The sequence below is a fragment of the Tetrao urogallus genome (assembly GCF_951394365.1).
Source record: "Tetrao urogallus genome assembly, chromosome: 22".
Lineage (NCBI taxonomy): Eukaryota > Metazoa > Chordata > Aves > Galliformes > Phasianidae > Tetrao > Tetrao urogallus.
In genome coordinates this window covers 516896-533823 of record NC_136835.1, presented here as the reverse complement: position 1 = coordinate 533823, position 16928 = coordinate 516896, and the positions used below count along the sequence as shown (strand labels likewise).

The 16928-nt window shown below is 46.9% G+C and overlaps 4 protein-coding genes across 4 annotated transcripts; 2 read left to right on the top strand and 2 right to left on the bottom strand.

Moving 5' to 3' along the window:
- Positions 1 to 392: 392 nt before the first annotated feature.
- On the top strand, positions 393 to 3128 carry IL18 (interleukin 18; the record flags this gene model as incomplete). Its single annotated transcript, XM_079545702.1, has 4 exons — positions 393 to 459; positions 1925 to 2062; positions 2620 to 2765; positions 2889 to 3128. The coding sequence occupies 4 exons, from the start codon at positions 393 to 395 to the stop codon at positions 3126 to 3128; spliced, it is 591 nt and encodes a 196-aa protein (XP_079401828.1).
- A 2624-nt stretch (positions 3129 to 5752) lies between these two features.
- On the bottom strand, positions 5753 to 8654 carry SDHD (succinate dehydrogenase complex subunit D; the record flags this gene model as incomplete). The annotated part of the gene is made up of 4 exons (XM_079545725.1): positions 5753 to 6394; positions 7454 to 7598; positions 8422 to 8526; positions 8597 to 8654. 4 exons carry the CDS (start codon positions 8652 to 8654, stop codon positions 6229 to 6231), a joined length of 474 nt encoding a protein of 157 aa, XP_079401851.1. The 3' UTR covers positions 5753 to 6228.
- A 1361-nt stretch (positions 8655 to 10015) lies between these two features.
- On the bottom strand, positions 10016 to 13839 carry NKAPD1 (NKAP domain containing 1; the record flags this gene model as incomplete). Its single annotated transcript, XM_079545724.1, has 5 exons — positions 13670 to 13839; positions 13319 to 13419; positions 12128 to 12307; positions 11287 to 11340; positions 10016 to 10532 (listed from the first exon to the last, which is right to left on the bottom strand). Exons 1-5 carry the CDS (start codon positions 13736 to 13738, stop codon positions 10016 to 10018), a joined length of 921 nt encoding a protein of 306 aa, XP_079401850.1. The 5' UTR covers positions 13739 to 13839.
- Positions 13840 to 13964: 125 nt separating this feature from the next.
- Positions 13965 to 15819, top strand: PIH1D2 (PIH1 domain containing 2; the record flags this gene model as incomplete). Its single annotated transcript, XM_079545808.1, has 4 exons — positions 13965 to 14268; positions 14527 to 14772; positions 15299 to 15564; positions 15673 to 15819. The coding sequence occupies 4 exons, from the start codon at positions 13965 to 13967 to the stop codon at positions 15817 to 15819; spliced, it is 963 nt and encodes a 320-aa protein (XP_079401934.1).
- Positions 15820 to 16928: the final 1109 nt, after the last annotated feature.

The window sequence follows — 16928 nt, the reverse complement described above, 5'->3', positions numbered from 1 at the left end:
TTTATTTCTTAGAATTATTGTTTCCCACAGCAGCCATCCCAGCAGCCAAGTCCTTGTCAGGACAAATGTCTCTTTGTCACTTTTGGTTTGTTTTGTCATTTTTTCCCTGGTGTGCTGCAATAATTCAAGTCATCACATAAGCCAATGAAAACTGTTATAAAATCACAGAATTAGAAGGATTATCTACATAATTCTAATGATAAAAAGCAACAGATAAAAGGACCAATTGTCCTTTACATACAAACGGTTCTTCAACATATAGAGAAACATGCTGGCCCTAGTACAGCACTGTGCACCAGGGGAGAACAAACCCAAGAACTCCCTCTGCTCACAGAGTAAGAAACATTGCTCTTAGCTCCGAATCCTCTTGGTGTGTTTCTGGCAGTGTGAAGATGAGCTGCGAAGAGATTGCCGTGTGTGCAGTACGGCTCAGAGAAAACCTCTGCCTCTATTTTGAAGGTAATTATTGCCCACTGCTGGAAGAGACACCGGGTTTCTGATAACTGCGTAGGAGATCAAAAGCTGCTGTGCAATTCAGTCCTTTCCTTAAGCAGGCATCCCTGACTTTGTGGAATCCCTTCTTTAACTCCCACACCACCAGCACCCTCAGAGCAGTTACTGTCCCCACACTCTTCATAGAACCATTGTTCTTAGATTATGCAGCCAGGCTGTTCAGTGCAAAAAGCATCTGAGTCTGAGGCAGCTGTCCCAGTGTGGCGGCAGTTCAGCACCATATTGCTGCTGAACACCTTAAGCTTTGACTAACTTCCTCTGTTCCAGTGCTGATGAAACCCAATGTCTTTATTGCTCTGATTTCACGTAATTTTTCCCTAAGCTTCTGCTTGAAATTCTGTCGGCGAATTATTTGCGTCAGTGAAATTGTTACTGCACACTATTCCAATCAACCATCCTCAGAAGGGTTGGAACACTGTGGGGTGATCTGGAATAAACGGCCAGCTTCCCATCTCTCTTTGGGCAATGCTAGCTTCTTTAGAAGCGATTTTAAATTATTCAAAATTTGCTCATTTGGAACAAAGGTGCTGATGGAAGCACAATTGTGCATGCCATTCATCACCTGGTTACAGGTGAACTACACTGAACTGAGCTGCTCACCCTTAAGTAGCCCTACAATATTTTGCATGCCTCTTGGTTTGGTAATATCTTCAGTTCTCAGATGATGTGGCTTCATTGTTGAGCTTGTTGTGCTCCCAAATGAAACGCTGTGTGGTGAGAAGAGCTCTGCTTGGTGTGTTTGTGATACTGGAAGTGCGTGGCTGGCTGGTTTCCAGTCTTGCAGTACAAAACTGTTTAGAAATTGGTTTCTTTTTGTGAGGCAGAGATTAATGATGTGTTTTTTTCCTCCTCATTGCTCGCTTGGGACCAAGATGATGGTAAGCTGAAAGCCCAGCATTTGTTACTTCCTTATCAACTTTAACTAAATTAACCTGCTTAAGTGTACTAACCCACAAAAGCTCTGTGTGCCTTAGAGAACAAATTTTCCAACTGATTAATGGCTACTCTAAAAAGAGCTACAGATCACCTCCTTCTGAAGTTGCTGTTGCTATATTTCCTACAGAGGTGCAGATATGGGCTTCCTTAATACAAAGAGCTTTTTGTGCAACTGTAATTGTTTGACAGAGGAGAGCACTGTTGCCTCTGTATTACCATTAACAGGTTTTGTAGCTTCTCTGGTTTATATTGGAGACTTCTGCTTTGTCTGGGCTGCTACGAGCCAGAGGTGCAAAGAATGATGGCTTCTGCTCTGTTTGTGATTGCTGTTCTATCAACTTGCTGCACTATCTTTAATCACAAAATAAAGCCTGCAGTGATCTGCAAAAATCCATGCAGATCAAAAGCATCATTGTTTTGTTTGTTTTTTTGTTTTTAATTATTATTTGTTCCCCTTTGCTTAATATTTCTGCAGAGCTGGAATGTGATGCGTTTTGTAAGGAAAAAACTATCAAACGATTCTTTCGAAATGTCAATAGCCAATTGCTTGTGGTTCGTCCAGATTTAAACATGGCAGCTTTTGAAGATGTAACAGATCAGGAGGTGAAATCTGGTATGCTGCTTTTCATACCTACACCATAAGCACTGCCCCGTTTCTTTATTCTAGATGTGCTTCTGTTGTGTGCAATCACTGAGTTGAAATAGCAATACAAAGAATTAAGGAGAAGAAAGGTTTAAGCCAACTGTATTCAGCACTAAAAGCCTGTACTTCTAACAGCAGTATTTAGCCAGGCACTTACGGTTTTGTTTCTGCTGTGTGAGTGGCTCAGCTATTCATTTCGAACTTCATGTACAGAACACACACAAATGACTTATCACATACATCTGGAAATCAGGCTACATATCCAGTTCTCACTTTGTGCACGAACACAAAAAGATTGGAACATGCCACTTATACTAACTAGCAATTTCATATGCCTTCTTGCAAATTCAAACTTGTACTGAATGACGGCAGAAAGTCAAGAATATGTTAGCAGCAGCCACTGACAAAGTCCTGGCTCTCCTGTCAGAAAAAGTGTCATGGAAGGACAGCAGTAAAGACAGAAGCACGGCTAAGAACTTGCAGCTCTCTTCTGAGCAAGCCATTAATAATAACCAACTTACATTTAGGCACTGGAATGTACTTCAACATTCACTGTTACAAGACCACCGCGCCTTCAGCAGGGATGCCTGTTGCATTCAGCGTCCAGGTAGAAGATAAGAGTTACTACATGTGTTGTGAGAAAGAGCAGGGGAAAATGGTTGTTCGATTTAGGGTAAGTATCTGCTCCTGAAACCTCATTGTATGGAACTAGGAGGGAAAACTGAGAACGCAAATGAGCTGAAAGAGAACTGCTAAATCTTGTTCTGGGACTAACCTGCCCTTTTTTTCCCCACAGGAAGGAGAAGTTCCCACAGACATTCCTGGTGAAAGTAACATCATATTTTTCAAAAAGACATTTACATCTTGCAGCTCCAAAGCTTTTAAGTTCGAGTACTCACTTGAACAAGGAATGTTCTTGGCCTTTGAGGAAGAAGACTCCTTAAGAAAATTAATTTTAAAGAAACTGCCGAGAGAAGACGAAGTCGACGAAACCACAAAGTTTGTAACAAGTCGTAATGAAAGGCACAACCTATGATATATTTCTACACTCTTAAAATGTAATTTGGCCTTTTATGAAAGGAGTCTAATTCATTCAAAATCCAAAGGAAGACAATTGTATATTTAGTATATTTACACATAGCCAGCTATAGTAAGACAGCCCCAAAACGAGCATCTTCAAATGCAAAACAAATGCAAGTTGTTGGGGAAAAGCAACAGAAGAATGTTTTCTAGCAAATGACAGCAAAGAGAATTACAAAGTGTATAAACAAGAACGTGCATGTGTTCATAATCCTGTACAGTTTGATCTCAAACATCTTTAGAGCTTGTTGAACAAACAGTTTTGAGGTAAATGTCTCATACATGGAAAAGATCTGTTGTGGGGATGGAGAGAAAACAGCTGAAAAAAAGAAAACTGCACATTTCCTATGCCAGATCGTGAATCTCGCCAATAAACGTCATTACCTTTTTTATTATTTTTTTACATTATTTCCTGTGTCTTCACCTATTTCAGTTACATTGGCATTCATACAGTGGCATTCATGAAGTGCTACTTCAACAGAAGTAGCAACAACAACTTTTACCGTAAACTTAACAGCATCTTTTATTAGAGAACTGGTAACTTACCTGAACAATTGGAATTTTAATAATGCTGTTTGTCTTCAGAGAAAATGAAGAAAATGTAAGGGGTTTTGGAACTTGACAGTAAGCTGCAGATGACTACGAAATGAAGCAAACATTTGTACATGCAACGGGCTGTTGTTCACAAAGACGGAAATGGCTGTGGCAAGGAAGCTATCTTTGTGTATGACAGCATAGGACATGCTGGGGTTGAGCTGTGCACTCTTTCACATTTGGAGCTGAGCAAACACTGGAATTCAGCAAAAATAAGGTGTGTGTAACACACTGCAAATATTTACTCTCCAGAAATTGTATGACTCTCATTTTCTGTGTATAGGAGTAAAGGAGGCATTGTTCCTCCTTTCCTCAGCCAACTGCAGACAGTGATTACCTGGACGTGGTTTGAAGCTGAGGTCCTGGATTCTCACTTTGCCAGGCTGAAGAGGCAATTAGAGAGAGGGTACAACTGTCATATCCCATACAGGCAGAAGTAATCAAAGAAAACAGGAAAGCTTCGGTCATGAAATCAAAAATTCCTCAAATTTACAGAAGAAGACAAATCTCAGCATTTGTTTTGGTATTTAAAAAAATACTAAATATTAAAAAAAAATTTTTTTAAAAAGCAGAGGCTGGAGATGTAGAAGTGCTGTGATGACTGTCAGTTTTCATACTATGCTGCTTCAACCACCCAGCTGCTGCAGGAATTCCTGAGGCAAGAAAAGCAGTTCTCTGGACTCACATACAGGCACCACTGAATGTGCTGTAGCTTAGAAAGAGTTTGCTGGAGAGGCTCAAATTAAAAAATGCATTAACATACATAGACCTGTTTTAATTTGCCTGATGAATATTCAAAACAATGGATCAAACCGATCAAACTGTTACAGCCGTGAGTAATTTAGAACAAAAGTACATGCAACTGGCAGAACAGGAAGACGTGCTTCCCACAGAGCAAGCTGTGGTTGTTACCTTCCCATTCTGGCTGCAGTAGCACAAGAAGCTGGTCACAGCAGTGCTAGCCTCCAAATCCTGAGTTACTGTGTTACCAGAGCTCTGACAGCTCCCTTCTCACACAACACCTCTCAGACAAGAATACCACACACAGATACAACCCACGTTTGGGCTCAGAAGAGGAAATGTCAATTTCTATGATAGCTGCTCAGATCCTACAGAGCTAGCGAGTTGTGAGTCATGCACACGCACCCTCCTCAATGTGTTCCAGCAATACCTACATCAGACCACGGCAGACAGAAATGGTCATCTCAATCCTGTCAGCAAGTCCAGCAAACAGAAGTGGCCAGCTGCACACTATTTCCCATGGTGATATAATTGAAGAAAAACGAACAAAGAAAGCCCAATCATTTTAAAAATATTTTAATATAAATCACGAAATCTGCAGAATTCAGCAGCTTACTCATTGTGTTTATTGCCTAAACAATGGCAGTGTCTGTTCCTCTCACTATTAACAGTACCACAAAAGTACCATCAGAACATGGAAACAACTGCCCCTCACTACCGTGCAAGTCTCAGCACAAAGCTGAAAATGGGAACTGCATTTTTCCCTCTGAAGTGATTTCAAATCTAAAGATGTGGAAAAGAATGCTGAGCCTGGAGTCCACCACGCTCTAAAGGTTCATGTTCTTCTCTTTTTGGTCACACAGGAAAATCCGTAACTGTGGTTATTTACAAAGCAAAAGATGCTGCAGATGAACACAGGCTCCAGGGGAAACTATGGAATCCATGTGCTACTTACAGCTTCTCAAATTAACCGACAGAATTCTCAATTCAAGTCAATTCTTGCTGTATTTTCATTATGAACATCACTTTTGTATAAAGTCTATGTTAACTCTTTAGGAATTAAGGACAATTCATATAAAATACTCATATTCATAAAAACATTGCTTGCTTTATAATATCTAAACGAATAAAGCAAAGCTATAACAGCTTGAATGAGTATTTGAAGTGACTTTAGAAAAATATATAATATATGCAGAGTAAAACAGCAGTACTAAAAATCATTCAGAATGACACACACAATTTTTGCAAATTCTTTATTGGATGGATTAAGAAAAAAGTATTCCCCTTTCTCTTAGGGCCTGAAGAGTTACAGGGAGTGCCTTACACACAGTTCATTGTGATGTCAGAAATAATAGTTCTATTATCGCTGAGACTGCCTTGAAAACAGAAAGCAGTATTTCAGAAAAACACTCATGGAAGCTGCCTGTAGAAGGAAACCATCCTCAGCTGTACTTTGTTATTCATGTCACCCCTTCCCATTTGCAGCTTAAATCAACTCACTGGACGTTACCCACTTTAAATCCCAAGACTTTTCCTGCTGTAGCAATAAATCAAAAGAAAGATGGGGATTTATTTCTGAAAGATGAGCTCCGAATTGGCTGCTATATGTACAAACTATAGACCCTTGATTATTCACTGTTCTTGCATTAAACTTTTTGTTAAAAATATGGTAAAGCAGAGGCAGCAAGGAACAATCATGTTTGCCAGCAAATTGTTGCATCTCAGAGACTCCACAGCATGGCCACAGCCTTGCAGATACCAACGTCGTAATAGTTGAAGTAGCAGAGGCCAGCGAAGGTAACGGCTGACAGCACATACAGACCTGTGTTGGCCACTTTGATGGGAGTATCCCCATGGACATAGTCAGTTATTACCTGCCCAAGACCCCTAAAAAACAAGAGAAACAAGCAGAAATCAAGAAAGAGCTTATGGCAGCATCCTGCTGGAGCAGCACTGCTATGAAAGTGCAAACAAGTCAGTATTTTCCACCACCCTATGTTAGAACTACCTAGAAGGCATTTAGTTCCCACTCAAAGAAGAAGATGCAAGTAAGAAAAAAATACATAAAAATATTCCATACATTCTATTGAAATACATAACTATTGGCTCAGAGTTTTCTTAATGACAGGGTGGAAAGTGTTGATTACAGCTCTCCCAAACAGAGATGTGCCTTTACAAAGCCATGGGCAACTAATCTGACTTTGAAGGCCTAAAGAAAGCAAACTGAAGGAAATACACTTTCTGCCTGAACTCTGGGACTCCATGACGTGTCTTTAGATTAGAAAGTAGCTAGAAATTAGCATTGTTTCTTTTTCTACATCTGTCAGCCTTGAAGTGAACTCTCTGCTCCAGAGTAAAACTGTTCAGCAACAGGAAGACTGCCGCAAACTGATGTGGCAATTCTCTTCCCAAAATCATAGTTGTGTTTACCTTCTGCAATGACAATTTGGTAAAAAAACAAAAGAAAAGCAGAAGCATATTCAATTTTCTTCCTAGGATTTTTCCCTAGCAATACTCTCAGTCCTGCAGCAGATGCCATCACAACAGAACACTGAGCTCAGTTTCATTTAGATGGGGTTCTGAAACCTTAATGATGAGTGTGAGAAATGGGGTGCAAGGAAGCCCTAGATAGAAGAGCAGCAGAAAATGGAAGCAATCTGAAAGGCAACCAACTCTTCCATTATGATGGCTATTGTCTGTAAGCGGGCAGTGGAATAAGGGTCAGGAGTAGAAGCAGTCACCCTTGCACTGCCAGCTGTGCTAACTTCAGCCCGAGGTACAGTCAATCTTGTCAAAGGCCGTGGCAGTCACTAGAGTGTCTGCCTGCCTCTCTTTCCAGCTGTTTTATGCTGAGAACCAGCTGACTCAGAGCCACATCTGGTTGTAAGACTTGGGCCACCCTCACTCTCAGACCCGACTCTGTTTTGAGGAACCCGCTGTGCTCACCAATGGCCATGGAGAGTGAGTGCTGCAGCCAAGGAGTAGTCCACGGCCGCCCCGGGGTACAGGTAGGCAGCGGGGAGCAGGCCCAGCAGGAGGGCACTGACTGCACGCTCACTGGTCCAGTGCAGGGATGCAGCCTTGGAACTGCCTGCAAGGAAAGTGCTGTTCAGTGCAAAGCTCTGTTCAAGTGCTGCAACTGCACAAACAGGCAGCCTGGTCCAATCTGCCCCATGCAATTTTTTCAACCTGACTACTATGCTTTGATTTGAGCAAAACCAAGATGCTTCTGAACAGAATATATGTTTTATAATGCCTACAAAGATTGCTTTAAATATTCCTCTTTTTGCTGCTGTTAAGAGAAGTTTCCTTGAATACAAAGAAGTAGAAACTCAACAGCAGAGCTCCAAGCAAACACAGACCATTACAGCCTGCAGTCACAGCCAGGCAGCAGAGGAAGCACTGTGGCAGTTAAGCCAACTTCTTTTACAAACATTTCTGTGCATTTCCCACTCCTGGGTTGCACTGTCATGGCCACAGAGCACCAACCTCCCACTGTTGTGCAGTGACAGAACAACTCCAGCTCAATCCCCGCATCCCCACGCAGTGCACAGCAGCACGCCCTGCCCACCCCCGACCCCGTCGGGCCGATCCCGGTGACCCAGAAGCTCCGCTGCCGTACAGGTTCCACCTGCAGCACTTTCGCTATTACCGCTGCAGGGCCACACAACTATTAAGCCCTATTTACGCTTCTAAACTTTTCACAGAAGCGCAGAATGGCCAGGGTTGGAAGGGACCTCAAGGATCACGAATCTCCAACCCCCTGTCACATGCAGGGCCACCAACGTCCCCATTTAATACCAGCCCAGGCTGCCCAGGGCCCCATCCAACCTGGCCTTGAACCTCCGACTCAGGACGCTCCCGACCGCGCCCTCACGCAGAGCCGCAGTTCAGCCCCGGTCCCGCAGACGTACCGCGGCCCTCCGGGGCGCCGCCATGGCTCTGCCGGGCCGGAGCGCTGCGATCGGCGGCGGCCGCCAGCACGGCGGGGCGTTGGAGGAGGGTCCCGCGGAGCAGAGCTGCGGAGAGAGCGAGGCCGGATGAGGGCCGGGCGGGGCGGACGGCGCGGGGCTGCAGGCGGGCACTCACCCGTCGGGACGCCGCGGGGCCGCACCAGCCCCGCCCGCAGCAGCACCAGCGCCGCCATCGTCCCCTGCTGCCCAAGGGCACTGCACGCCGGAACCGGACGTTGTTGGCTCACACGCGCTTCCGCTTCCGGGTTGCCAGATGCACAACTGTGCACGGCGCGGCGGAGCGGGCTGCGGCTGTAAGGGTGCGGCTCCCCAGAGTGCTGCCCGCGAAGCGGCGGCACTGCTGGGCGTTGCGGCCGCAGAGAAGCGCTGCGATAAAGGCTGGCTGCGCTCGTAAAGGAACTTCCCCGCTGGGTCCCTTCCTCGCGGTGACTCTGCTTTGGGGACGGAGCCACGGCCTGAGGCAGCGCGCAGCCCTTCCCCCGGCTGCCAGCTCCCGCTGCCCGCTCTGAAGTGACACGGGGCGCCGAACCGCAGGGCTCCGGGTACTTCTGTTCGCGTTCCGTGCGGGCCGAAGCCGGAGCCGCGCGGGGCACCGCTTCCACCCGCCCCTCTTCTGCCTCCTTTCGGCAGCAGCGCAGCACCACCCCGGTGGCTCAGGCCTGGGCTGCCCCTGGGCTTAATTCCGAAACAGTGACAGGAGCATCAAACGCGTCTTCATTTATTTATCTGGTGAAAACAAGGCTTGGCTGTCACCTGCAGGGAAAGCCACTCTGTACCAATCTCTCATTAATGCATCGGGCAGACCAGAGCCAGAACACAGCACCCACCGAGGCTTCTCTGCCAGCACAGGTTCAGCACCCCCAGGAGAACCGGGCACAACCCAGCGCTGCCAGGAGCTGGAGAGAAGTCTGAAACTATCACTCTGGTGTCTTCGTAATTGTGGAAGGGGTCAGTGCACCTTCTGCTGAAGGAGAGCATTCTCTCACGCTCCGTTCTGTGCCCCACTGACCTGTGCACGATGCCATATAGGTCTTCTGCTGGAGAGGGGAAAACAAAGCTACCACAGGGCTAAATCCAGTGACATTTCCTTTGTTAGCAACTCAGCCAATGGACTTCTTGTCTCTCCCCACTCTTATTGCAAGTTTTGATCATGACTTGGGTAACAAAAAACTAAACCCAACAAACCAACAACTCCAAACTGTTAAAACTTAATTTAAAAAAATAAAACGGTGCAAACATGCCTGAATTCCCCTGCAGACAGCCTGTAACACTTTTGTTCATCAACAACCAACCAGTCATATAAAGAAAACCTCAAGTTGGCAGAACTAGCCAATGTGCAAGACAGGTAACTGGTCCCCTGCTTTCCTGAGCATCAAAACAGTGAAAAGCAGGGGAGAAGCTACAGCTGGCTGCCAGGGCTCAGCATCTCCCCTGCGGATGGCAGGATGTATAAACCACAGTGCTGAAAGAAAAATACCTGCCTCTGTCCTCTATCGCGTTGTCTGTGCCACAGCCTGAGCTCAGCATCTCCCCATCAGTCCTCCTCTGAGCTCTCCTCCGACTTCTCGTCAGCGGCCACTTTCCAGTTCTTTCTCTTGCTCCTCTTCTCTGCTACTTCGCTGTGCCGCTCCGACACAGAGTTGTGATGCTTCTTTCTCTTTTTAGTGAAGCGTTTCTCTTTTTTCTCCTCAGATTCATTGTCCTCAGAGCTGCTGGTGGTTGAGCGGCTTGCATGGGAAAAGTCACTTTCCTGCCCAGAGGAAGAGGTAGGTTCCCTAGCAGGCACTTTCCTGGTCTTCTTCTTGCGCCTGTGTTTCCCCTTCTGAGTGCTTGAAGTCTCCTCTTCAGAGCATTCGCTCTCCCTGGAGGAATCTGACGATGACCTTCCCTGCTCCTTTTTCTTTCTCTTTTTGTGTGATCTCTTTTTTTGCTTTTTCTTGTGCGATTTCTTTGTTTTTTTCCTTTTGTGCAACTCGTGGGCAGTTTGTTTTCTCAGATGAGATTTCTTCTTTCCATTGACAGCATTTTGTTTGTCTCCTTCTTGCTGGTCACTGTAAGAAGAACAAAGGATGATAAGAAGAAAGCAAACAGGCAGGCAGAGAGCAGCCAGGACTTGTTTCAAGCAAGCCCATCAATTCAGTTGAATAGTTCAGGGAAGCACACTTAGTATCTATATTTTTGTTTCAAATGCTTGTTAACAGCTTGAGTCCACACCTTATTACTATCTCCATTTAAGGTATTTGAGCCAGAACCAAGGAGAACAGATACTGAAAGCCAGTGAGTGATGAAAAACTAATTTATGAAGGATTATTTCCAATCTGTAAGTCTGACAAATATTGTATTTGATTACTGCTAGGTGAACCTTGGAATGATCAGTTCTAAGATCTTATTTTAGAGCTAAGTCTCCACTTTCCAGGGTGCTAGGAGAGTTGATTCTCTCCAGATAAAAGTGCAAATCAGAAAACACGGGTATATTATAAGGCAAAGGGGAACCCTGAGCTGATATCTGATTCATCTGATTTGGATTCAGCCAACTGCTCTGGTTCTCTGTTGGCCCAGACCCCCAATATTCAGAGCATTTTAGTAACTCAAGTTAAAGCCAAACGTCTAATAAAGAGATACAACCCTCTCCTGAGACTCAGGCAAGAAGGGAGCCACATTAATGGATCGCTTTTTTTTTTCAGTGGGTATCTGAAACTCAATAGTGCTGCTTTGATATTAAAAGTAGATTCATAATCTCAGTTTGTAAAATTCCCTACATAGCCTGACAAATTTGGGATACATCTGTGACCCCATTAGCCTTACCTATCTGTATCGAACTCTTCAGGGTACAGCTCCTTATAGCCACTGTGGCCCCATCTGTGAGAAAGTAGAAACATCTATTAGCAACAAACTGACTGAAGTTCAGGGAAAAAAACTTCTGAAAAGACAGAGCCACAGAATGAGCATTGGTTTAGACAACAAGAGAGGCATCCGAACCTTCCCAGTACCAAAAAAAAGAAGGAAAACCAACTGATTTGGTTAGCAGTTTAAAAGCACTTTCTGTTTTTAGGCTCCTTCCTACTTCTAATCACAGCAATAATACAACTCATATTTATTTAAAATAACCCCAGAGAGCACTGAATTGCATTTTTAGACTTTTCCTTGGACAAAGTAACAAATACTACACTTAGATGGAAAATGCAGGGCTGAGCTTTTGCTGCTTACTGTGACTTAAGAATTCTGTTGATAAATACAAATTTGGTAAATTCAAATCAGACACTCTGTCTGTCAGTGCAAAGTGCATCTGACTTACTGAATGAGATCAAACACTATTTCGTAGTAAGCTTCAGTACAGTACTCCAGAATACAAGGGGGAATGGTGTTAAAGTGAGACAGGGGAGGTTTAGGTTGGATATTAGAAGGAGGTTTTTCCTACACAGGGTGGTGAGGCACTGGAACAGGTTGCCCAAGGAGGCTGTGGATGCCCCATCCCTGCAGGCATTCAGGGCCAGGCTGGATGTGGCTCTGGGCAGCCTGGGCTGCTGGCTGGTGATCTGCACACAGCAGGGGTTGGAGCTGGATGAGCACTGTGCTCCTCTGCAACCCAGGCCGTTCTGTGATTCTATGACGCTATGAAAGATGCTCTAGTTACAATTATGGTCACCGAATGTTGATGTCCTCCACAGACCTGTCTGGCATGTTGGCTTCACATTCGTAGAGCTTTTTATTCCATGACCGTGCTCTCAAAAGATCATCTTCGACTGGGTTGAGAAAACGGGAGTTCTTTGTTTTCCAGTCAGCCCTGTGGCCCTCCTCATCAAAGCCATCACTGCGCATCCGACTGCTGCAGAAAGAGAACAGTTGTCCTTCAGCTGTCAGTCCTGATGGAGAAACTTTCTGAGCAAGGGGTTAGTCCAGCGAGGGGAGCAAAAATCCAGCAAGTCTTGGGTGTCCATCTATGCAAGAAGACCAACTATCATTTTAACAGACAGTCATCATTAGAGCTCTTCTACAACCAGTTCAGTAACTAACACCATTTACATTATTTGTAAATAAATTTACACATTTATCACTGCCTATTGCACACAGCACAATTCGTGGCATGCAGGGATGCTCAAGGCACTGCACTGGAAGGGGTCACCTCGCCTGTCACAACAAACAGCTCTGCAGGAGACTGACAATTTGCAGTGATACACAGATGTTATAAACACAGAAAATGGGGAACTCGGGGAACAGAACTGACTTGACTGAAACTGCAGTTTGGTCAGCACCAGCTGAATTTTGAAAATTATGAAGAGGGCCTGGAGCATCTCCCATAAGGAAAGGCTGAGAGCGCTGGGGCTGTTCAGCCTGGAGAAGAGAGGGCCGAGAGGGCACTCAGCACTGTTTATAACTATCTGCAGTGTGGGAGTGAGTTGATAGAAGCAGACTCTTTTTGGTGGCACGCAGCAATAGCACAAAGGGCAACAGGCAGAAACTGGGACGCAGAAAGCTCCATGTGAGCACAAGAAAAAATTTATTTACTGTCTAAGTGATGGAACAGGCTGCCCAGAGAGGAGAGGTGGCGGAGTCTCCTTCTCTGGAGATATTCAGGAACCGTCTGGATGCCCATCTGTGTGCCCTGCCATAGAGAACTGCTTTAGCAGGCGTTGGACTCAGTGGGGTTCTCTCCAACCTCTACAGTTCTGTGGTTCTTTGATGAAAGGTCAGATTTAAGCCCCGGTCTGAACTCTCGCAGGTGAAAATATAACTATATAACCACTACGGTCTCCATACGTTACTACGAGACCGCGATCACAACACGCCCTCTGCTGTGGCAAAGGGGCTCAGCCGCGTCCCGCGGTGCGGAGCCCACCTGGAGGTGTCCGACAGCACTTTGCTCCGCCGCCGCCAGAACGTCTCCTCCGCCTGCCTCTCCCACTCGCGGATCTTCCACATCTCCGACTCTTCCTGGATCTGAAAATCGCGAAAAGGGAACGGCCGAACACGTTGAGCTCCCGGCTCGGACTGCGAGCCCAGCCGCTCACCGCCGCACGGACGGACGGACCTCGCGTTTCCCACGCCCCGCACCTCAACGCCGCCGCTACGCGCGAACGCGATCTGAAAGCCGACAAAGCGCAGCCGGAGCCCCGCCGGCACACCGCGCTGCCCCCGGGAGCCGCGCCGAGGGGCCGAGCGCCCAGCAGCGCCCGCGGCCGGGCCGTACCTTGTTGTGCGCGCCCGTGTGCCGGATGACGTTCCGCAGCAGCACCTTCCCCACCGGCACCCGGGACATCCTTCCTTCAGTCCGTCCGTCCGTCCGTCCGTCCGTCCTTCCTTCTTTCTTTCCTTCCCTCCTTCCTTCCCTCCTTCCTCTTTCCGTCCCTCCCGCTCTCACCGCGCAGCTCCACGGACCCTCGCCTCCGCCGCCCGGCCCGATCCCGGCTCCCGGCCGGAAGTGCCGCCGCCGGGCGGGCCGGGACCGGAAGAAGTGAGGCACTTCCGGTCGCTGTCGCTAGGCGATGGCGGACGCGGCGCTGGGGCTATGGGCGCTGCTGGACGAGATGGCGGAGAACGAGCCGCAGAAATACCGCCGGCTGCTGCGGGAGCGGCGCGCCGAGGCGGAGCGGTTCTGCTCCCGTCCCGAGCCCCGGCTGTGCGTGCGGACTCTGCCCGCCGCGGGGGAGCGGCGCCGGGGGCTTCGCGCCGCTTGCGGGCCGCTCTTCGTCAACGTCTGCGGCTGGAGGCGGGTGCCGGCCCCTGCCGAGCCCCTGGCCCGCATCCCCGTCATCGCGGGGCCGCTGGAGGAGACGGCGGGCGGGGAAGGTGCGATGCCTTGCCGGGCGGGGGGGGCCGAAGGGAAGGCGGGCGCGGCTCTCCGTGCCCAGGGAACCCCAAACGGGAAGGCGGGTCCTCAAAGCCCTGCCAGTGCCACCCCCGGCCGTGGGCAGCGCTGCCCCCCGCCAGCTCAGGCTGCCCAGGGCTCCATCCCATCTGGCCTGGAGTGCCTGCAGGGATGGGGTCTGCAGACACTGCAGGATGTGGTGCCAATACAGTAATTTTGACACAACTTGTTTTCTGTAGCCTCTTACAGCATTATAGATATTGCATATAACCCAGATGTTCTGCAGAGGAGAGAAGAAAACCCAAAAGCAATGGAACATTTGATTCATTTAACGCTGAAATTCGTAGAGGAGCGATGCAACCTTATTCTTTCACATTTGTACAAAATTGAATCTTTCAAGCTGAAAGGAAGCCCAGAAAGGATGTGGCAACGACTGAAAGGCAGGCAGCTGCCACCACCCCACCTCGGTCAGAGCACAGAGAAGGGTAGGTGGAGAGCTGCTTCTGCTGTTTTTAAGGGCCTGATTTCTACAGCATCCCCAGCCCTCACCTCTCTGATCCCACTTCTTAAGCGTAAACCAAACACTTCTAAAAAAGTAAATTGAGTGAGAGGGTAGGATTCGTACCAGGCTGCCACCTGCCTGCATTCATCTGTGGTGCTTGTCTCGATTTTCCTTTTTATTAGGGTTAAGAAACTAGTGTTACTGAAAGAGCAAATTCCTTTTTCCTGTAATCTCTAGACATGGGAGCTCTGCCAGGGTCTGATCCTTTGTGGTGCCAAGTTTCTTTTCCTCTAAAGTGAGTAGAAGAGGTTGCTGCTGTAACCAATACTCTGAAAACAGCAACTCTTAACAGCTCGGCAAGAAAGCAAGTCGTGAGGGAAGGAGAAGCAGTGGTCTGTCTAACAGAAGTGCCAATGGCAGAGCTAAAATTTGTGTGGTGTATTTGCCAAGTAGCCAACGTTTCAGTTCTTAGTAACTGACTGATGTAAAAACCTCACTTTTCTTCAAAGAACTGATGCTCCATCAGCTGCTGCACAGCATAGAAGCTGAGGACTGCAGCGACGCTCCTGTCCTGCTGAAGGAAGAAAGTGTACCGCAGTCTAAAGTGCAGCTGATAGAGGAAATCAGCAGTACAGAAGTGCCAGAGGAGCTCAGCACCCCTGCCTATGAAATGACCACTGTGAGGGATGCAAATAACGAGCCAGTAAGAATTACACTGAAAGTTGAGTTGCCTGAGGTTAGCTCTGTTTCTGAGTGTGATCTAAGAATTTCCAAGGTAAGACAAACAAGAATAACCTCACTTTTTTCTGTCTGTATCACGTTCTTAGAAATACTTGTTGCTAATTCACTGCTAAGTAGTTAATCACTTACTTCCTTGTTTTAGGATGACGTGATCATCGATGTCCCTGAAAAATACAAATTACAAGTAGATCTGCCAGAATTGGTGGATGAGGAAACAACGACAGCTGTGTTTAATAAAGGAAAAGGGGTGTTGTTCATCACAGCACCTGTTGCCAAGCCTGGGCAATAAGGGATGCATTCTTTAGTTTGTGTTCTCAGATGACAGAACTAAACAAAAGCCCAGAATGAGAATCCTGACTCCTGATTGGTAGCGAGTTAATGGACTTTCTCATCTTCAGAGGTGAATATCTCAAAGGTATATGTAGAAAAGGAAGTCAGGAGGAATAGTGGCCCACTGAGCTTTGGAAAACATAAGTAAAGACTGTAAATACTCAAGAAATAATTGAATACATTAATAGTTGTATGTAAATGCACACATACACTTATTACATCATTAGTACACAGCAGTAGCAGGTGTTTTGTTGTTGTTGTTCAATAGGTTATTTTGCTTACTGGATTAACGTGGTTAGTGCAGCTCTGGTGTGTACTTCGTGCTGCAGCAGCCAGCAGAGGCATCACACACAGTTCTACACGTCCTGCTTACAGCCAACCCCTGCTGACCTTCCCTGCAGCACTTTGTGGTTATGTCACTGACTGTGCCGACCTCGCTTATCAGTTTAGAAATCTGTGAATGAGACCACGAAACGACAGGCTTTGTATATCTAAAGCATGGTAAGAATTGAAGTTCCAGGCAGGAAGCAACCAGTAACAATTTTGGAGCATTTCAGGCAGGAAAGCCACCTGCATTCATTTACAGAATAAAAAAGCAATGAAAGGTTACTAAGAACAATTAGTAGTCGCTGCCAGGGGGAAAACAAAAGGGAGCTTAGCGCCTATGGCAAATGCACACACCATCACATTATTGCAGTGATGTGTTGTAGGGTACATCACAAATCAAAACAGACAAAAGCTGCATCTTTAAAATGCAAACTCCAGAAAGACCACGAAGCCCCAGGTTCTCCTCTGTTTCTTAGAAGGCTGTACAGAAGCACCGGGGATTTGCAGCTATCAGAGCCACCAGGCAGCACCAGCACTGTAAGCACACACGAGGGAGAGACTTGCAGCCCAACAAATCCTATTCCGGACTCATTTGGGGAGTGCAGCTGCAGGGCATTGACCGCTCTTACTGCAGGAAGAAAACTAAAGCTTCCATGAGCCAGAACTTGAGCTGCTGCTGAGCAGTGCAGCAGGGAAGCTGGGAAGGCTCAAGCTCGGTGCTGCGTGGTATCCCGTGCTGAA